General features: G+C 49.1%; 1 protein-coding gene across 1 annotated transcript; it reads left to right on the top strand.

The window, feature by feature from the left end:
• Window positions 1–4,279: 4,279 nt before the first annotated feature.
• LOC114871804 (protein Wnt-1) lies at window positions 4,280–14,724 on the top strand. Its single transcript, XM_029178235.2, has 4 exons — window positions 4,280–4,389; window positions 7,153–7,415; window positions 12,920–13,194; window positions 13,308–14,724. Exons 1-4 carry the CDS (start codon window positions 4,289–4,291, stop codon window positions 13,863–13,865), a joined length of 1,197 nt encoding a protein of 398 aa, XP_029034068.1. The 5' UTR covers window positions 4,280–4,288; the 3' UTR covers window positions 13,866–14,724.
• The last annotated feature ends 742 nt before the right edge of the window (window positions 14,725–15,466 follow it).

Below are 15,466 nucleotides of genomic sequence, written 5' to 3'. Positions count from 1 at the left end.
TATCGGAACACAGAATGAATCGACGTGCTGCCGTGATGGCGACCATTTAAATTTCAGATTATTGTTTATAACTGGTTTTAGAAAACGGGTTTTTCTCCCTATTAGTTCACTGTAGCTTTTTCGTGAACGACGCGTGTATACGTTTCCTGTAATACCCGATAATCTTTCGCGAGGACAGACAGGATTGAAAAGCTTTGGAAAAATTGTTGAAAGGGAGCCGAGTAGGATCATCCGAAACAAAACGAGCCCCTTCCTTTGTTGTCGCTTTATTCGGTTAGTTAATGAGGATGAACGTTAACCTATATTAAGCTAATCCATCCCTTGGCGGAAGGCGGCCAGTTGGGTTTCGGGACCTCCACGAAGGAGAGGATTCGTGGAGGAAGGAACCACCTGCCTGGCAGTGTCGGTGGCAAATCTTTCTCGATAAAGATCGATTTCACGCGTGTACTCTCGCGCCATTGCCGACTGTGAAATCGGATTATCCGAGCTAAGGGTTCGAAATGAAAACGTCTTACCGAATCCGTGCGCGTTTCGAATAGAAAACTGGGGACATTGTTATCGAGGTAAGAGGGCAAGCGAACGATTGCAAAACGTTTTGCGAGCGGGATTCGAAGATGGTGGCCGCGCGCACGGGAGACAGAATATGCGGGGTGGTCCGGTCGAATTTGCGGCGGGCCAGAGGCCGCAACTTCATTTACACCTATTCAACCTCCTTCCTTCTGAACAGGGCCTTTAGATTTACGAGCCATCTCGCCTGGTCTCGCTTCTCCTTTTCGTTTAGTTTCCTTGTGCCTGGACCACCATCTTCCGTTCGACGCCCCACCTCTAGCTCCGAACGTTAGAACCGAGTTCGCCTTTTTCGGTTTGACTTTTCTAGAACCTACGGTAGATTAAGTCTCCGATAACGTTCGTAGAACGTCCTGAGAGATCCATTCTAAGAGAAGGACAGGAAAAGTTCATCTATAAATCGGTCTACCAAAGGAAAGGGTTATCTGCGCTAAAAGCCACGCGCCAGATTCAGGCTGCGCGAGATAACGAGGCTGCGCTTATTTTTATTCTCCAATCCGAACTACCACGACATCAGGCTACGCTTATTTTCGTCGAAGCTCTCGGATCAGGTGTGTACTCCACGTACGTGGAACGAGCGGACGATTTTTGCCGTGGAACGTGGAAAAACGCGGTCGTACAACATCGTAGAACTCGTCGACATTAAGTCATTACCGTAAGCGTCGAGCCGAGCGAGTAATCGACGGACGCACGGTCCGTCACGCGAGCCCTTGCCTCTCGGCAGATCCTGCTCCTACCAACAACTTATTCCTCACGTGATTATTTCGACGTGACGTCGAAGGAACGCGAAAGAACATCTTGCCGATCATTAGCGGCAATTAGAAGAGCGTTAGCTTTAGCCGATCTCTCGTCTGAATGATCGATTCGATTCTAGACGAAGAAAGAATTCGAAATATTCAACTTGATACGAATTTTCTATAGATATAGAGCTTAAATGTAATAATGCCTCTTCGGAATTTTGCTATGAAGACAATAAGGCTAAGAATCGAGCAAACTTTTCATCGTTCCTCGTGGTTTTATCGCGTCGGCAGGACGATTAATTTTCAGCCGTCAGCGGTGGGCAAACGAAAGAAGAACGCGCGGTGCCGGGGAGAGAAAAGGCTTTGCGGGAGCGTACGCTCGCATTCTTCGCGTATAATTGCCCCCGTGATTTTGCCCGGGAGAACCGAAGGCAAACTCCTCGACCTCTTCGCGTCTTTCTCTACTCGAGTTTTCAAGCGCGATCCCGAGGACAGCGATCGAGCGTACGCGCGCCGACAAAAACGTAATTGCGCTCTCGTCGCGGCGACGATTTACGCCGATCAATCTCTGTAACTCTTCGCCGGGATCTCGTGACCACTGTCCTGACCTCGTTCCCGAATATCCCTCGCTCCGATCTTTTTACACGCCTCCGCTAAATTGCCCTTTTTCTCGTCCTCGCGTTCGCCACCGTCCTCTCCTCTCCTCCTCCACCTCCCGTTACCTTTCTCTCGCCATTCTGAAATTCGAAAATTTTCATTTTCTCCTCGCGATCGTAGACGCCTTCGAATTTCGCGGTTTTCCAGCCGGCGAGGAATCGGAATCTCGCCAGCCGCGAGAGGAAAAAGCTTCTCGTCCCGGCGCGGTTCCATGGCTACGGCTGCTTCGACTCCCGCATTCCGAGCCGAGTTCCCACACACGCATGTGCACCACCACCTTTCGATTCGTGCATTCTCCGCGACGTCGTCCCTCGACGTTCGTAGGAAGGGAGACGGAAACGGTGCGGCGCGGCGTCGAAAAGCGGACACCGACGAGGGACGAGGCGCGACGAAAAGGAGCGCGCGGGAAAGAGGAACGAGGAAGGAGCCGCTCGGCGGATGAATGGAAAAAAAGGAGGAGAGAGGTGAAACGCTAGAACGATCGAGAGAAACGGAGGAGAGACGAAGAAAAAGCATGAAACGCGAGAAAGAGAGGGGAGAGAGAAAGAGAGCGATATCCGGGTAGGTTTCCAGAGAGTGGGAGAGCATCGACGAGAGTTCCTTGCGCGATGACCACGAGAAACGTGGCGGGGATGCCGAGAGGTGTGGCATCCGCCGGGACCGCCCACTATTTCCCCTTGAAAACCACGTGCTCGTCTACGATCAACAGAGAAGAGATGCTCGTTCGGCAGAAAGTGGCGGGTTCTTTCTTCCATTTCCTGTACCAGCTTCGATCATAGAATGAAAGCAATTCTCAAGGTAAATCATTCATCGATTTCGACGTTCCGCCGCGTCTCTCAAAAAAGGAAGTTATCAGAAATGCTCGATCCTCTTCTTCGCAATAGGAAAATCGAGTGTGGGGCAAGATTTCCGGAGGGAGGGGAACGAAAAGGGAGTATGAATAAAAATCGAAACGGGGAAGGAAGAAGGTTGATCGAGAATCGGCGCGTGTAAAAAGAAAGGGCAGAGACTGGACGGTCGGAGGGGCGGGGCGAGATTGGATCGGTTCGTGGGGGGTTCCGGTGGGCCGAGGGGAGGAAAGCTGGTCGCATGGACTAGCGAAGAAGCGAGGAAAACGGAAAGGAAGAGAATAGCGGTGAGTAGAGAGATGATCGAGGAAAGAGAAGAGAAGAGAAGAGAAGAGAAGAGAAGAAAAGAGAAGAGAGGAACAGAGGGTTTCGAGGGAAGCGCGAAGAGGAAGCGAGAAGATTGGTCCAAGGAGGGGAGAAGAAACGAGACGGCGAGAAGAGCGAAGTGGTGCGGAGAGGGGAGAAGGTTCCGTTCTCTCTACTGAAGAGAGATCGGCTCTTCCGCGGACGAGCGCGTGCAGTCGCTAGCCGAGGCCTATACTTGTCCGTCGAAGGGTATTGGTTCTCCAAGTCGGTACCGTACCCCCCGAGACACAGCGAAAGAGAAGGAAACGACGAGTCTCTCCCCTTGGCGCGTTCTCTCGACTGGGTCGACGCTCGTTCCTTCGCTGCTTGCTGCTTGTTCGTGCGTTCTTACGTTCGTTCGATCGGTCGATCGATTGCCCGCGTCGTGCGACTCGCTACCACGCGACCGGATCGTACGGAGAAACGTTCGAAAGGAAACGGAAACGGAAACGGAAACGGTCGGGATTGTAAAGGTTACCGATTTACCGATTTTACCGGGTCGCTCGGCGTCCCTGTCGGCCCGCTATCCACCCAGGCGACGCGACGGACCGAAACGTCGAGGAGGGTTGCCAGGTATATCCTCCGGCCGCACCGTGCCTCTCCCACCACCTCTGATTCGGCGAGAACTCGGCAAGGGTGACACCCACCCCTCGAAAAAAGCCCTTCGGGGGGTGAGTTTCCGGCTCTCGAGGTCGACAGCTCCGGCTCTGCCAACTACAGTCACTCAACGGCCTGTCGGCATTACGGTTCTTGCGACCCCCGTGCTTTTGACAGCTGACTCTTTACCACCGCGACGCGCCGCGCCGCTCCGTTTCGATACGGACCATCTTAGTGGACATCTAGTTCATCCTATCACGAGGACGATGATTTAAACTTGTACTCGTTCTCTCCGCCTGTCGTTCCCGGTCAATCGTCTTCCAAGTGTCACTATTGTCTGTCAGACGTCTCTGAAAGACACGCGTGGACGCTCGTTATGTGCGCGACACCGTACGCGAAGAGTATCGTGTGATGTTCGTAACACGGTGAGTGAGACGATCCAGTGTGCGTGGTGTATCGTATCCGGGGAGAACGTCGAGGAACAGTCTGGAAAGAGGAAAACGCGAACAACCCCACCTCGATCGCGAACGAAAGATGAGGCTCTGGGTGATCATCGGCGCCCTCGCGGTCGCGATCCACGCGTCCATCGCGGAGATCACCAGGAACAAGAATCGTGGCAGAGGATCCATGTGGTGGTAAGTGATTTCTATTTTATTATCCAATGGAAATTTAATTAATCAGAAGTATGGCACTCGACGCGTTTAAATAAGCGCGAGAGATCTAGTGGATTTCCTTGATTGAAAGAATAAAAAATCGACAGATCGTAATTTCGTTGACTCGGTAGGGTTTCTCGCATTCTCGTCACGACCTTTGACAGTTAATTACAAGTCGCGTTAACACCTGTCTCCTAGAGGCAGTCTTATCGAGCCAACGGTGGCACCTACGACCGTGCGCGGCTTCTTATTAATTCATTAATCATAAACCTTCGGGTCCATTCGTTTCAATTCGCCAATGATTTCTGCGCGTAGCATGCCGCGGCTACAAGAAAACACGTTGGATAGATATTAGATAATGGCTAACTTCATTAGCCGGGTAATAAATAATGGTCCCGGGCACGGTAGAACGCGCGTGTGTACACGTGTGCGAGCGGTCGTTTAACAACCGAAAGAGATAGCCGCGGAAATATCCACGTAACGATAAACTGCCGGCGATAAATCAGTCGGCTCTTGGACGGCTTTTCCAACCGCGTTGATTTAAGACACGGCCACGCACGTCGAGTAATTATTACCTACGAATTAATTAATCTAATGCGACGGTAAATTCGCGTCGGACGGGGCTGCCATCGAATTTCGCGGTCGGGATTAATTTATCGCCGCTCGGCGAAAGCCGTACTCGGAGATTGCGACTTTTCGGCTGGATTTATGTTCGACGGTGCTTGTCGCGGTTTCTCCGCTAGATATCGCGAGCAAAATCGCTCGTATATTCCCCGGTAATAGGGGATTACTTATCGCGTTAAGAAACGACATACGACGATTCTGGGTGGTCTTGTACCAACATCGATCACTGATTGAACACTCGAACGATTTGGAAAGCATAACTTGTAAGTTGAAATTGGGAAATTTAATGTGCAAATAATCGTTATCTCTAAGCTACATGTTTCAAGATAAAAAGTTATATTCACTGATAATCGCGCGAATTGGCAAGGGATCGCTATTAGCCCTCGATAAATTATTTTCGTCGTAGTGGCACGAAACACGTGGACGATTTAAAAGAAGAAGAAGAAGGAAAGGGCAAGTCCTTGAGAATCATCTTTCAGCTTTTCTCCCCCGATGTAAATTACAAGCAATAGACACGTCCTAACCGGTCCGATGCGCCGCTCATCGAATGCATCCTATAAATTTTCCTGCATCCGCAACGCGCAGACGCAAACACGGTTACGGAGCGCGCCAAATTTTACACGCCCGGTCGAAACGAAACTAACGACGATCCTCGAAATTATCGAGCGAGGGAACTTACTCCGTAAACGAGATACAGTTAGTACGTTTCTGTTGCTGGCCAATGTAAAGGAACGTAACTCGACGCTTTTACGAGCGACGCATCGTAATTCGGTTTATTTACACGGCCAGGAAAGAGTGTCAACGGGAAATCTCGGTCGCAGCTGGCTAGCTTTTCGCGTTTAGGATCTCCTTCGGGTCCTGGCTGCTTGCTTCCCTGTCTCTGCTAGACGTCACGAGGCTCCGTTGACAACGGACCGTTGACGGAGATCCAACGACAGTGATTAGCTGTTTATTGTGCGCGACGACGAGCGATCCGATGCCTGCTAGCGCGAGCTATTTTTTGATTCGACCCTGCTCCATTCAACCATCGAGTAGTTATAGTTTAACCCGTCTCCTGTTCGAGTCTGGCCTTCTCGGCGCTACGCTATAAAAATGCGGATTTATCCTTTTTTTGCATCGGTCGTTTCAATTACCGTGTCAATATAATGATTTGCAATTAGCCCCTCGTAAAATGATCGCTATCCAAATATGGATAAGGTGGCGGTAAAAGTGTTAAAAAATACGCGATCGTGAGCAAGAGGATTTCGAATCGGTCCGAAAGCCACGATCCCCAGACGGTTTCTCCTGTATAGTTTGCACGTTCTTCCCACGAAAGGGACGCGAGCAGAGCGCGCTGTTAAGCGTTTTTCTGCGCGACGCTCGATCGATCGAGACGCGAATTCTTTCGCAGGCAGAACTCGCGCGGCAGCTTGATTTATATATATATATACCCTGGCTACCGTTGACCGAAACTGTTGAACCAGTTTCGTCTTTCGAACTAATCCTTCTCCCGTGTGCTCCTTTTCTCTTCTCTGTCTCCTTGCCCTTTTCTTTTCTCCTACTACCTTCCCTTTTTCTTTATTCTTCTCTTTCCGCTGTTACTCGAGGCGCTTCAAACCGTATCGTTTTTACGCGTAAACCAAATTAGCGTCGGACGAACGCAGGAGAAATGCCAATTCGTGCGAGCGAACGACCAGAGGCTCGCGCCTTTTCCTCCCCCTGTCGTTTAACCCTTTACGTAATTGGAAATCTGTTATTAATAGAGCGTACCAACGGCAAGAGAAAAGTTTCACCGTTTGTTTCACGTCGCGCTCTGTATCTACATTGACGGATAAGCAACGCGTTTAACAGATCAAAAATGTGGCCCTTCGCTGTCAAAGCTCGTCGCTGACGCGACGCGTGTTTGAAAACGCGTCTTTCGCGCCGCGTCTGCCGGGATCCGAGCGAGTGTTTCGGCTCAAACGCCTTCTCCGGTCTTCGACTCCACGATCTAGGAAAATAAGGGCCGACCTTTGTTTTAGGAAAATAAGCTTTCTTATTTAAGAATTAGTAAATAGACCGTGACCGGGTATCGAGGAAACGTACGGTCATCCAATGAGCTAGAAGTAGCCATCTCGATCGTATCTTTTTTCTTCTCCTCAGGGGAATCGCCAAGGCAGGAGAGCCGAACAATTTTTTGCCGATGTCTCCGGCATCCCTGCACATGGATCCCACGGTGTACGCGACCTTGAGGAGAAAGCAACGAAGACTGGCAAGGGAAAACCCAGGAGTGCTGATGGCGGTGGCCAGGGGTGCGAACCAAGCGATCGCCGAGTGCCAGCATCAGTTTCGCAATCGTCGATGGAACTGTTCCACTAAGAATTTTCTGCGTGGGAAAAATCTGTTCGGAAAGATCGTCGACAGAGGTGAGCCAATCAGATTTTTCCTTTCTCTTTCCTCCTACCTTTTCTCATGCTTTCTATCCGCAACTTTAGGTGAACCTAATTCTTACGTTTACCTCTTTCTATCTTTCGAAATATTCTACTGTTTCGCTGATTTGTTTTTCTACATCGAAAAAATGATTCGAATCTGTTGAAAAACAGAGAGATCGCATCAAACGAAAGCTGCTGCTCACGGAGGAATGGAGATTCGCGATAAAACGATTTATACGTGTATACCTGTACAGATATATAACGGACCATAAGGTGGACTCGTTCCACGTTCTGAAAAAAAAAAAAAATGAACAGCCCATTGTCCATGGTCGTCTCCGACAACCGGTATTCCCGATAGAGATTTACAGGAGACGAGTTTCGTGAAAAGAGACGAAACGATAGCGGATCGAGAAGAGGGAAGGGAGAAGAGGGTGACATCACTCGTGGGTCCTCGCGAAATCGCGAACGTGCAATCTGTCGATACGAATCGACGACGCAACAACGAGACGAGCTTTTATCCCAACGCGTAGTATAATCAAGGTGAAAAGACGTTGTCTCTCGATGATTACGTTAATAACGTCATCGTAAACAAAACGATCAGCCGAATAAACTATACGCGACGTGCTCGAGTTTCAGCTTGGGTAATATCGTTAGTCGATCGATTCGTGAAGCACCGTAGAACGTCAATCCCTTTCGGCCGCATAATTAAAGTACGACTAATTGGATCATGGTTAGTTAGTTCTACACGATAATTTGTCGTATCGTAAATCGGTCACTGATTCGTAAGCTTCTCTAACGTTCTTCCCTCAGCTAGAACAGATTATTAAGCTTTAGATGTCAACTTTTGTCTGTATGTTTCTATTTTTTTCAATTGAACGCTTTCAGGGCCACGATTTTTAGATTGATCGTAGAATGTTACATCTTGCTGCCGATCCTGTTACAGTTAGGCCGGAAGATTATTGAAAGTCGGGAAAGAGTGTGCAGCAGGGGTTGCATTAGAGGACAGGCACGAGGGGATCTAAAAGGGGCGTGCCCTTGGTCCGAAGGCCCCGGGCACGTGCCCTCACCGACCAGATGTATGTTTTGCAACCTGATAATGGACCTTCTCGTACCAGTTTCTGGCTCCCCTGCGGCTCTTTTAGATCTCGTCCAGGCGATTGTAAGAGGAGCTTTTTCGCTCGGCCCGCTCCCGCCTCGTCGCGTCCAGTGTCCCCATATGGCCACTTATCGCGCTGGTAAAACCGAAAAAAAAAAGAATCACGGGATACAAAATAGAGACGAGGAGGAGATCGCACGCGCGTGGTGCTCTCACCAGCAATTCGTGTAACCCTTGCTTTCCCATCCGCACCCTTTTGCGGCTGAACTTCCTCTTCCCAACGCGTTAACTTCATTACTCAGGCAATAACCGATAATTTATGTGTATTTGCATGGAAAAATCTATTTTTAGATGACCGGTCGTTTAGCGCCAGTCCTCGGAAGGTCTAATTTTAGACGATACTGTGCTAACTGTTTAAAACCATCGAGTACACGCCTCTCTTTTTCTCCTGTATACATACTCTGCATTTTGGAGTATTAGGTCATTGCGTATCAAGCGTAATCTCTCATTTCCAATCGCTTGTCTCGAAATTAAAAGAAAATATTATTATTGTTATCATTATTATACGGGCATTTGCTCGTTCATATACTTACAGGGGGTGATCAAATTATTAGAACCATTCGCATAAATCGATGATTTCTTAAATGAAAACCTAGTTAAGCGGAATTTTTGTTATTTTTTATGATACACAGTTAAAAAAGTGAAACTTCTTGACTGGCCTGGAAATTCTCCGGACTTTAACCCCATCGAAAATTTGTGGGAACATTTATTATTAGTAATAAATGTACATTGGTTGATCGTTTGATAGAAGTATGGGCCAGAAATAAAGTAATCAAAATGAATTGAGACAGTAATTGCAGCAAAAGGTTTATTTTCATAAGTACTTTTTTGTATATTATTAGTGGAGGATTATTAATTAAAAGTTATTCAATGTATTTAAAAACCTTTTCTACAAAAACACGAAAAACTCATTTCTCAAACCGTGGCTCTAATAATTTGATCACCCACTATATAGTAATTGTACGAGTGCAACCCCCATTGATTATGCTCCTGGTTGATGCTAATAACCACTAAGATTCACAAAGTGCATTCCTGGCAATAATGTAAATAGAATAATGTTCGTAAAGCGTTGATGAGAGCTCGAGTGTGATTCTACCTGACGTAGAAAACAGACGAGACATCGACGAGGAATTCCTCGACGTACGGACGAAGAGGGCCTCGACCTTTCACCCCTCGCGATCGTCTTGGCTGAACGAGGAGGACCAGTTTCTATCTTCCGTCCTCTGTTCGTTCGTCTTACCAACTTGCTATCTTTTGTCTTGTCGAACCGATCCCGCGGGTAGATTAGATCTGCGATGAGGGGGGGCTCTGTAGGGGAAACGCAGATCGCTATCGTCGATCCGTAATACGCTCGCGTACTCGTCGTATTTGGAGATCGTGGAAGGGGATCGTTGGCAGACTGGTTGTCGCGCGCCGACCTAAACGGTCGTTTCCGGATTATGCGGGCTTACCCGATTACACGATTACCCGTCGTGTTCTTTTCTTCTCCCGTCTCCCTTTGATTCGCTAATGTCCATTCGTTTCGTCACGCTCGAACGATCGGTTTTTCTTAATCCATTCTCTCCTTCCAAGCGTTTATTTCAATATTTGCCTGGCTGCAACAACGTCGCTTCTCGACTAAAATCATAAGATGAAAAATAACCAACCGGTCGATACTTTTGGAGGTGTTTGTACTCGATATTATAGCTGGTAGTGAGTAGGTTCGCGGCCTGTAATCATTTTGCCGCCAACAGCCACCTACCGCATCGGTCTCTACCCTCGCTTTCGTTCCTTCCCATCTTCCTCTTTCATTCTCAGCTGGCCATCTTCTCTCCTTTCCAACACCGCGAGCACCGTTTCAACGTGTTCGTCTCGCGTGGAAGCGGAGCCAAGTTCCTCAGGCTAATTGCTCGGTAAACTGCGAATCTCGCGAGCCCACGGCTGCTGCGTTCACGTTTTTCCTCGATTTCGCGTGGATTCTGCGAGGCTACGGTTCGTCAGCGAACAACGCACGCGGTCGGTATGGAAAAACTGGTGTATCAGTCGGTGTGTAACATTTGATAATTGTTTAAGAAGGATAAATTCGCTGGATATCGATGGACGGTGGCGCACGACGCGCGGCTCGCGTCTTATACGGAGGACCAGGTTGACTTTTTGCCACGGCGTTACGCCGCCATAAATCCCGGCCTATGATGGGCTACATGTGTCGACGGCACGCCACGATTTCTTGCGAAAACGTGAGTCGCGAGCCAATGGGCCTCTGCCCTCCTGCATCCTTCCTCCTTGCCTCGTCCCATCAGACCGTGATTTTTACATCTTGTTTGCTTCCACGCTCGGGCTACGGGTTCCCGCCACCGACAGAACCACGAACAGAACCGTGGCCTATATGGCGGTCTCGTTTTCGCACCCGCCTCTCCTCTGCCCCTTATTTCGAAGCGAGTCTATTTTGCATTCAGCAGACACGCGCTCGACCACCGGTCGGATGCAGTTTTTCGAGGATCGACAATTTCCAGATGATTTTTATCTTTCTGGAATTTCAGAACGTACGTGACATACAAATAGGCACTCCTACCTTAAAACCGTTTCTAAGTATATCTATCAGCGTGAGAAACGTCGGGGATATTTTCTTTTTCGATGCGGTGTCTCCCGAATGTTTCAAACGGTATTAACTGTAATACTTTTCGCTTTGGTTTGCGGAACAGGTACGCGAGCAAGGAATTTCCCAACGATGCGACCGAGTGTTTGTCTTGCGGCAACGAGCTGCGCCTCCACCTTGCCCGTACTATTTGCACGAGTCGATAAAGCGAACGTCAAACCGTTTATCGCGCGCGGAAACGACAAAGCGTCGTAAGCGGTCGTCGCGCGTTCCCCGTCTGCGAGGACAAACAATACATCACCAGATTATCCCTATGCTTTTCTTCGGTTCTGTTCCTTTCTTTTTCTTTTCCTCGACTCGCGTCCACGTCGATAACGATTTTTCGTCTCGAGAACTGTATTCTCGTTACGTTCCTTATCTCTGCGTCATCCGGCTGTTTGACGATCGTAAAATCTTCAGCGAAGGAGATGATCGTGTACGGGTCCGGCTTCGCTTCAAAGTCGCGAGGATCGTGTGATGTGTGCTCGGAACGTCGCGATGATTTCATCGGGCCTTTCATCGTTTCCGTGAGAAAAATTCTTTCGAACCATTTCAAACAAGGAAACGCCAACGATCCTACGTTAACTTCGTTTCCGATGATCCGCGAGAGGAAAGCTCCGAACCGGCCGTGTAATCCTCTCGGTCATGGCAGTTCCAGATGATGAGGAATAATATCTGGAACCGATGAAATTTCGAGGATACAACGTAACAGAGCGGAACGGCGTAAATCTTCCTTCCTCTCAGGTTACCCAGAGGTTGGAAAGCGTCGCTTCCGTCGACCACCGTTGGCCTCCGGTCTTCACCTTGGACAGGGATTAGGTGGAAATCGTTTCTTTCTTTCCATCTTTCCCTGTCTCGCTCCTTTCTTCCGTCATTTCGCCTGCCACCCGGCAGCGATGCCAGCACTCACGAGGAAAACATTCGTGACGAATTTGGATCTCGCTTGGAAATTTGACGCGGTCGATTATCTCTCCGCTGCACCGCTTTCTTTTCTCTCCGCTCCAGGCCTATCCCTTCGGTTTGACGTCTCATTCCGAGGCTACTCCACCGACGCTTTTTCACCTGGCTCATCCGTCCCCTCGATCATACCGTTTGTCGCTCCGTGGAACGCGATAACTTGCCATTATCCTTCCACGTGACACCGAAAGTCATGGCAGCAAACGTCGTGACGGTAAGAGGACCGATTTACCGTCACGTGGGAACGTAGCTTAAAGGTGGCAATTTGCGAAACGACCCCTCCTTAATCTCTTTCTTTCTCTCTCTCTCTCTCTCTTGTCTTTAGTGGCTCGCGAAGGTGCTTTAGCTGGTCGCAAAGGTGCCGGCAGGCACCTGCGCCTTATGCAGATAAGGTCGAGGTGGCTGTCGGGTCAGCCTACTCGGGGTTAAGGTCGTGTTCCCTTTCTCTCTATCTGTCTCGGCCTCTCTCTACTCAGGCCAGGCTGCAGCACGTCCTCCCAGGTTCCTTCCACACCTGCGCGTAGCAGATCTCGCGCGCAGGTAGTCCAAGGATTGAGACGTTCTTCCCTGACGTCACCTCCCACGTTACCGGCCACCGCAAAAGTTTTCTCTGTCCTTTCATTTTCTTCTTGCTATTAGATTTATCACAGTTAACTCGTTAAATCCATATAGAATTACAAATAATAAACATCTCTCCTGTTTGACAAATTATTTTTTTCACTATATAAAAAAAAGCTTAACGCTTTCTTCTTTTTTTGCACGGTGTTGCAGGTTGTCGAGAGACCGCCTTCATCTACGCCATCACCAGCGCGGCTGTGACTCACAGCATCGCGCGAGCGTGCAGCGAGGGCAGCATCCAGTCGTGTTCCTGCGACTATACCCACCAATCGCGACCACCATCCGCTGTAAGGGACTGGGAATGGGGTGGTTGTTCCGACAACATCGGCTACGGCTTCAAGTTCTCCCGCGAATTCGTCGACACCGGCGAACGGGGACGGAATCTCCGCGAGAAGATGAATCTGCACAACAACGAAGCGGGTAGAGCGGTAAGTTTCAATTCTTTTCTTTTTTATTTCATTCGCTAGGAATCACGGTCGCCGTATCGTAGAATCGACGAGGCGGCACGATGTCATAATCCGTTTTCCCGTTGTGTCCCCAGCACGTGTCCTCGGAGATGCGTCAAGACTGCAAGTGTCACGGGATGTCCGGTTCCTGTACCGTGAAGACCTGCTGGATGAAGTTGCCGAACTTTCGCGTGGTCGGCGACAACCTGAAGGATCGATTCGACGGCGCGTCCAGGGTGATGGTGAGCAATTCGGATCGCGTGCGAGGGAACGGGAACGCGATCGTCAGCAACTCGGCGAGTAACTCGGTACACGGGCACCGGGAGGGTCTGGGTCGTCGACACCGGTACAACTTCCAGTTAAAACCTTATAACCCGGAGCACAAGCCACCCGGTCCGAAGGATCTGGTCTACCTCGAGCCTTCGCCGCCGTTTTGCGAGAAGAATCCAAAGCTCGGCATCCTGGGCACCCATGGTAGACAGTGCAACGACACCAGCATCGGTGTCGACGGATGTGACCTGATGTGTTGCGGCAGGGGCTACAAAACCCAGGAGGTGACGGTCGTCGAGAGATGCGCCTGCACCTTCGTCTGGTGCTGCCAGGTCAAGTGTCAACTTTGTCGAATCAAGAAGACGATACACACGTGCCTGTAGATCTCTTATTTTTCCTCCGATCAAGAGACTCCTACCTCCTTCCAGGCGAAGGACGCGTTCGTAGTCTCTTATACGCATCAAGGTGATTGTATTTTCCTTGTATTGATGTTGTATCGACGCGATGCAAGTCCAAACAGTCGATACGACTTGAAATGATTTTACGCAGTTCGGATTAACCGGCCGCGTGACGGAGGGCCTCGTTGGATCGGGGTCTTCCTTGTCTCCCAGTATTACGCGAAACGATCGAGAGACCATGTGAAGACTGAGACGGTGAGAAACGTTGTTGGACAGTTCGCGATCGTAAGCTCCTTAAGACGATAGACGTAAATCGATGGATCTTCGTGGTCGACGTCGTTGTTTGACCTTTTCATTCTTCTTTTTATTTTTTTTTTTAATATTGTACATACGGTAATTGTTTTATTTTCGCGAATGCGTTCACATTCTTCTTTCTGTCGCTTCGAAACAACGAGCTTCGAACTCGCCGCGTGCCTCTTCTTCTTCTTAACCGACTACACGCGTGCGAGATTCATCAGATTCGTTATTTATTCCGATCTTATCGGCTCGCGTACTTGTATATACACATAGATTATAATTATATAAATATATATATATATTATTTTTTGATATCGCGCGAGAGAAACCTCGTTGTAAATAAAACTATCGACGCCGAATTGAGACGGAGCCGACGCTCCGCGTTTGGAGCTCGTAAATTATTTTTATACGTCTCTTCTCCGTGCGTTCCTTATGCTCAGATACGCGCGGCGTTGTCCTACAGGCTTGGAAGAAATCGTTAGCCCAGTGTTTTAGATGCTCGACTTCTTTCTCGTTTCGAGAAAACGGTGATTATGGTACTCGTACGCACAGCAGACGTGTTTTTTTTTTTTATTTTTGTTTTTTAATCGACTCTTGTAATTTATAAAGACGGATGTGTAAGGAGAAGAAATAAAGACGACTATGAAGTTGATGGATTTACGAGAATTTCTTGAATCCTATTTCCTATTCCCTTCCCGTGCTTTTCTCTTCGTTGCAGAACGAATTGCTCGTTCGGTGGTGGACAGAAGGACGCGGGGTCGTGGCGCGTAAAGCTACGTCGACGCGTTGGGGGTTGCAGGAGGGCCTAAGCCTGGCGAAATATAGCAAGCAACTGGTTCTCCAGCCGGACGACTTCATAACTCCTTTGCCAGGCGAATATCGTGGGAGGCCCGTGCCTCGAATAAGACTGGTTCGACTCTCTCCCTTTGCTTCCTCGCCGTCCTTTCCCATCGCGTTCCTTCCTCCTACGTTTACTTCGTGGCCTGGCCGTGTGCTGCACGCGATGATAACGAACCAAGGAATCCCGCAGGAATCTCTGTACGGGATAAAAGGATTCTGACCGCATACGAACAGGCATTCGCGCTAATGGTTCCGACGCTCCTTCTGCCCTCTTCCACTCCGCCTGTCTCCTTCTTTCCTAACGATCGGCATTTTCACTTGTAAGCGCATTCCGTGCCGAGTTCTGCGCCGGCTGAATCGATATCCTGTGCTTTCACCTGGGACCAACGGTTCCGTCTCCTCTTCTTTTTTTCCACTAATTATTTTTCTACGGTCAATTTGCAATCTGG

Source organism: Osmia bicornis, chromosome 13 (assembly GCF_907164935.1).
Source record: "Osmia bicornis bicornis chromosome 13, iOsmBic2.1, whole genome shotgun sequence".
Lineage (NCBI taxonomy): Eukaryota > Metazoa > Arthropoda > Insecta > Hymenoptera > Megachilidae > Osmia > Osmia bicornis.
The sequence above is the reverse complement of the archived record's forward strand: the minus strand, read 5'-3'. Positions and strand labels throughout refer to the sequence as shown.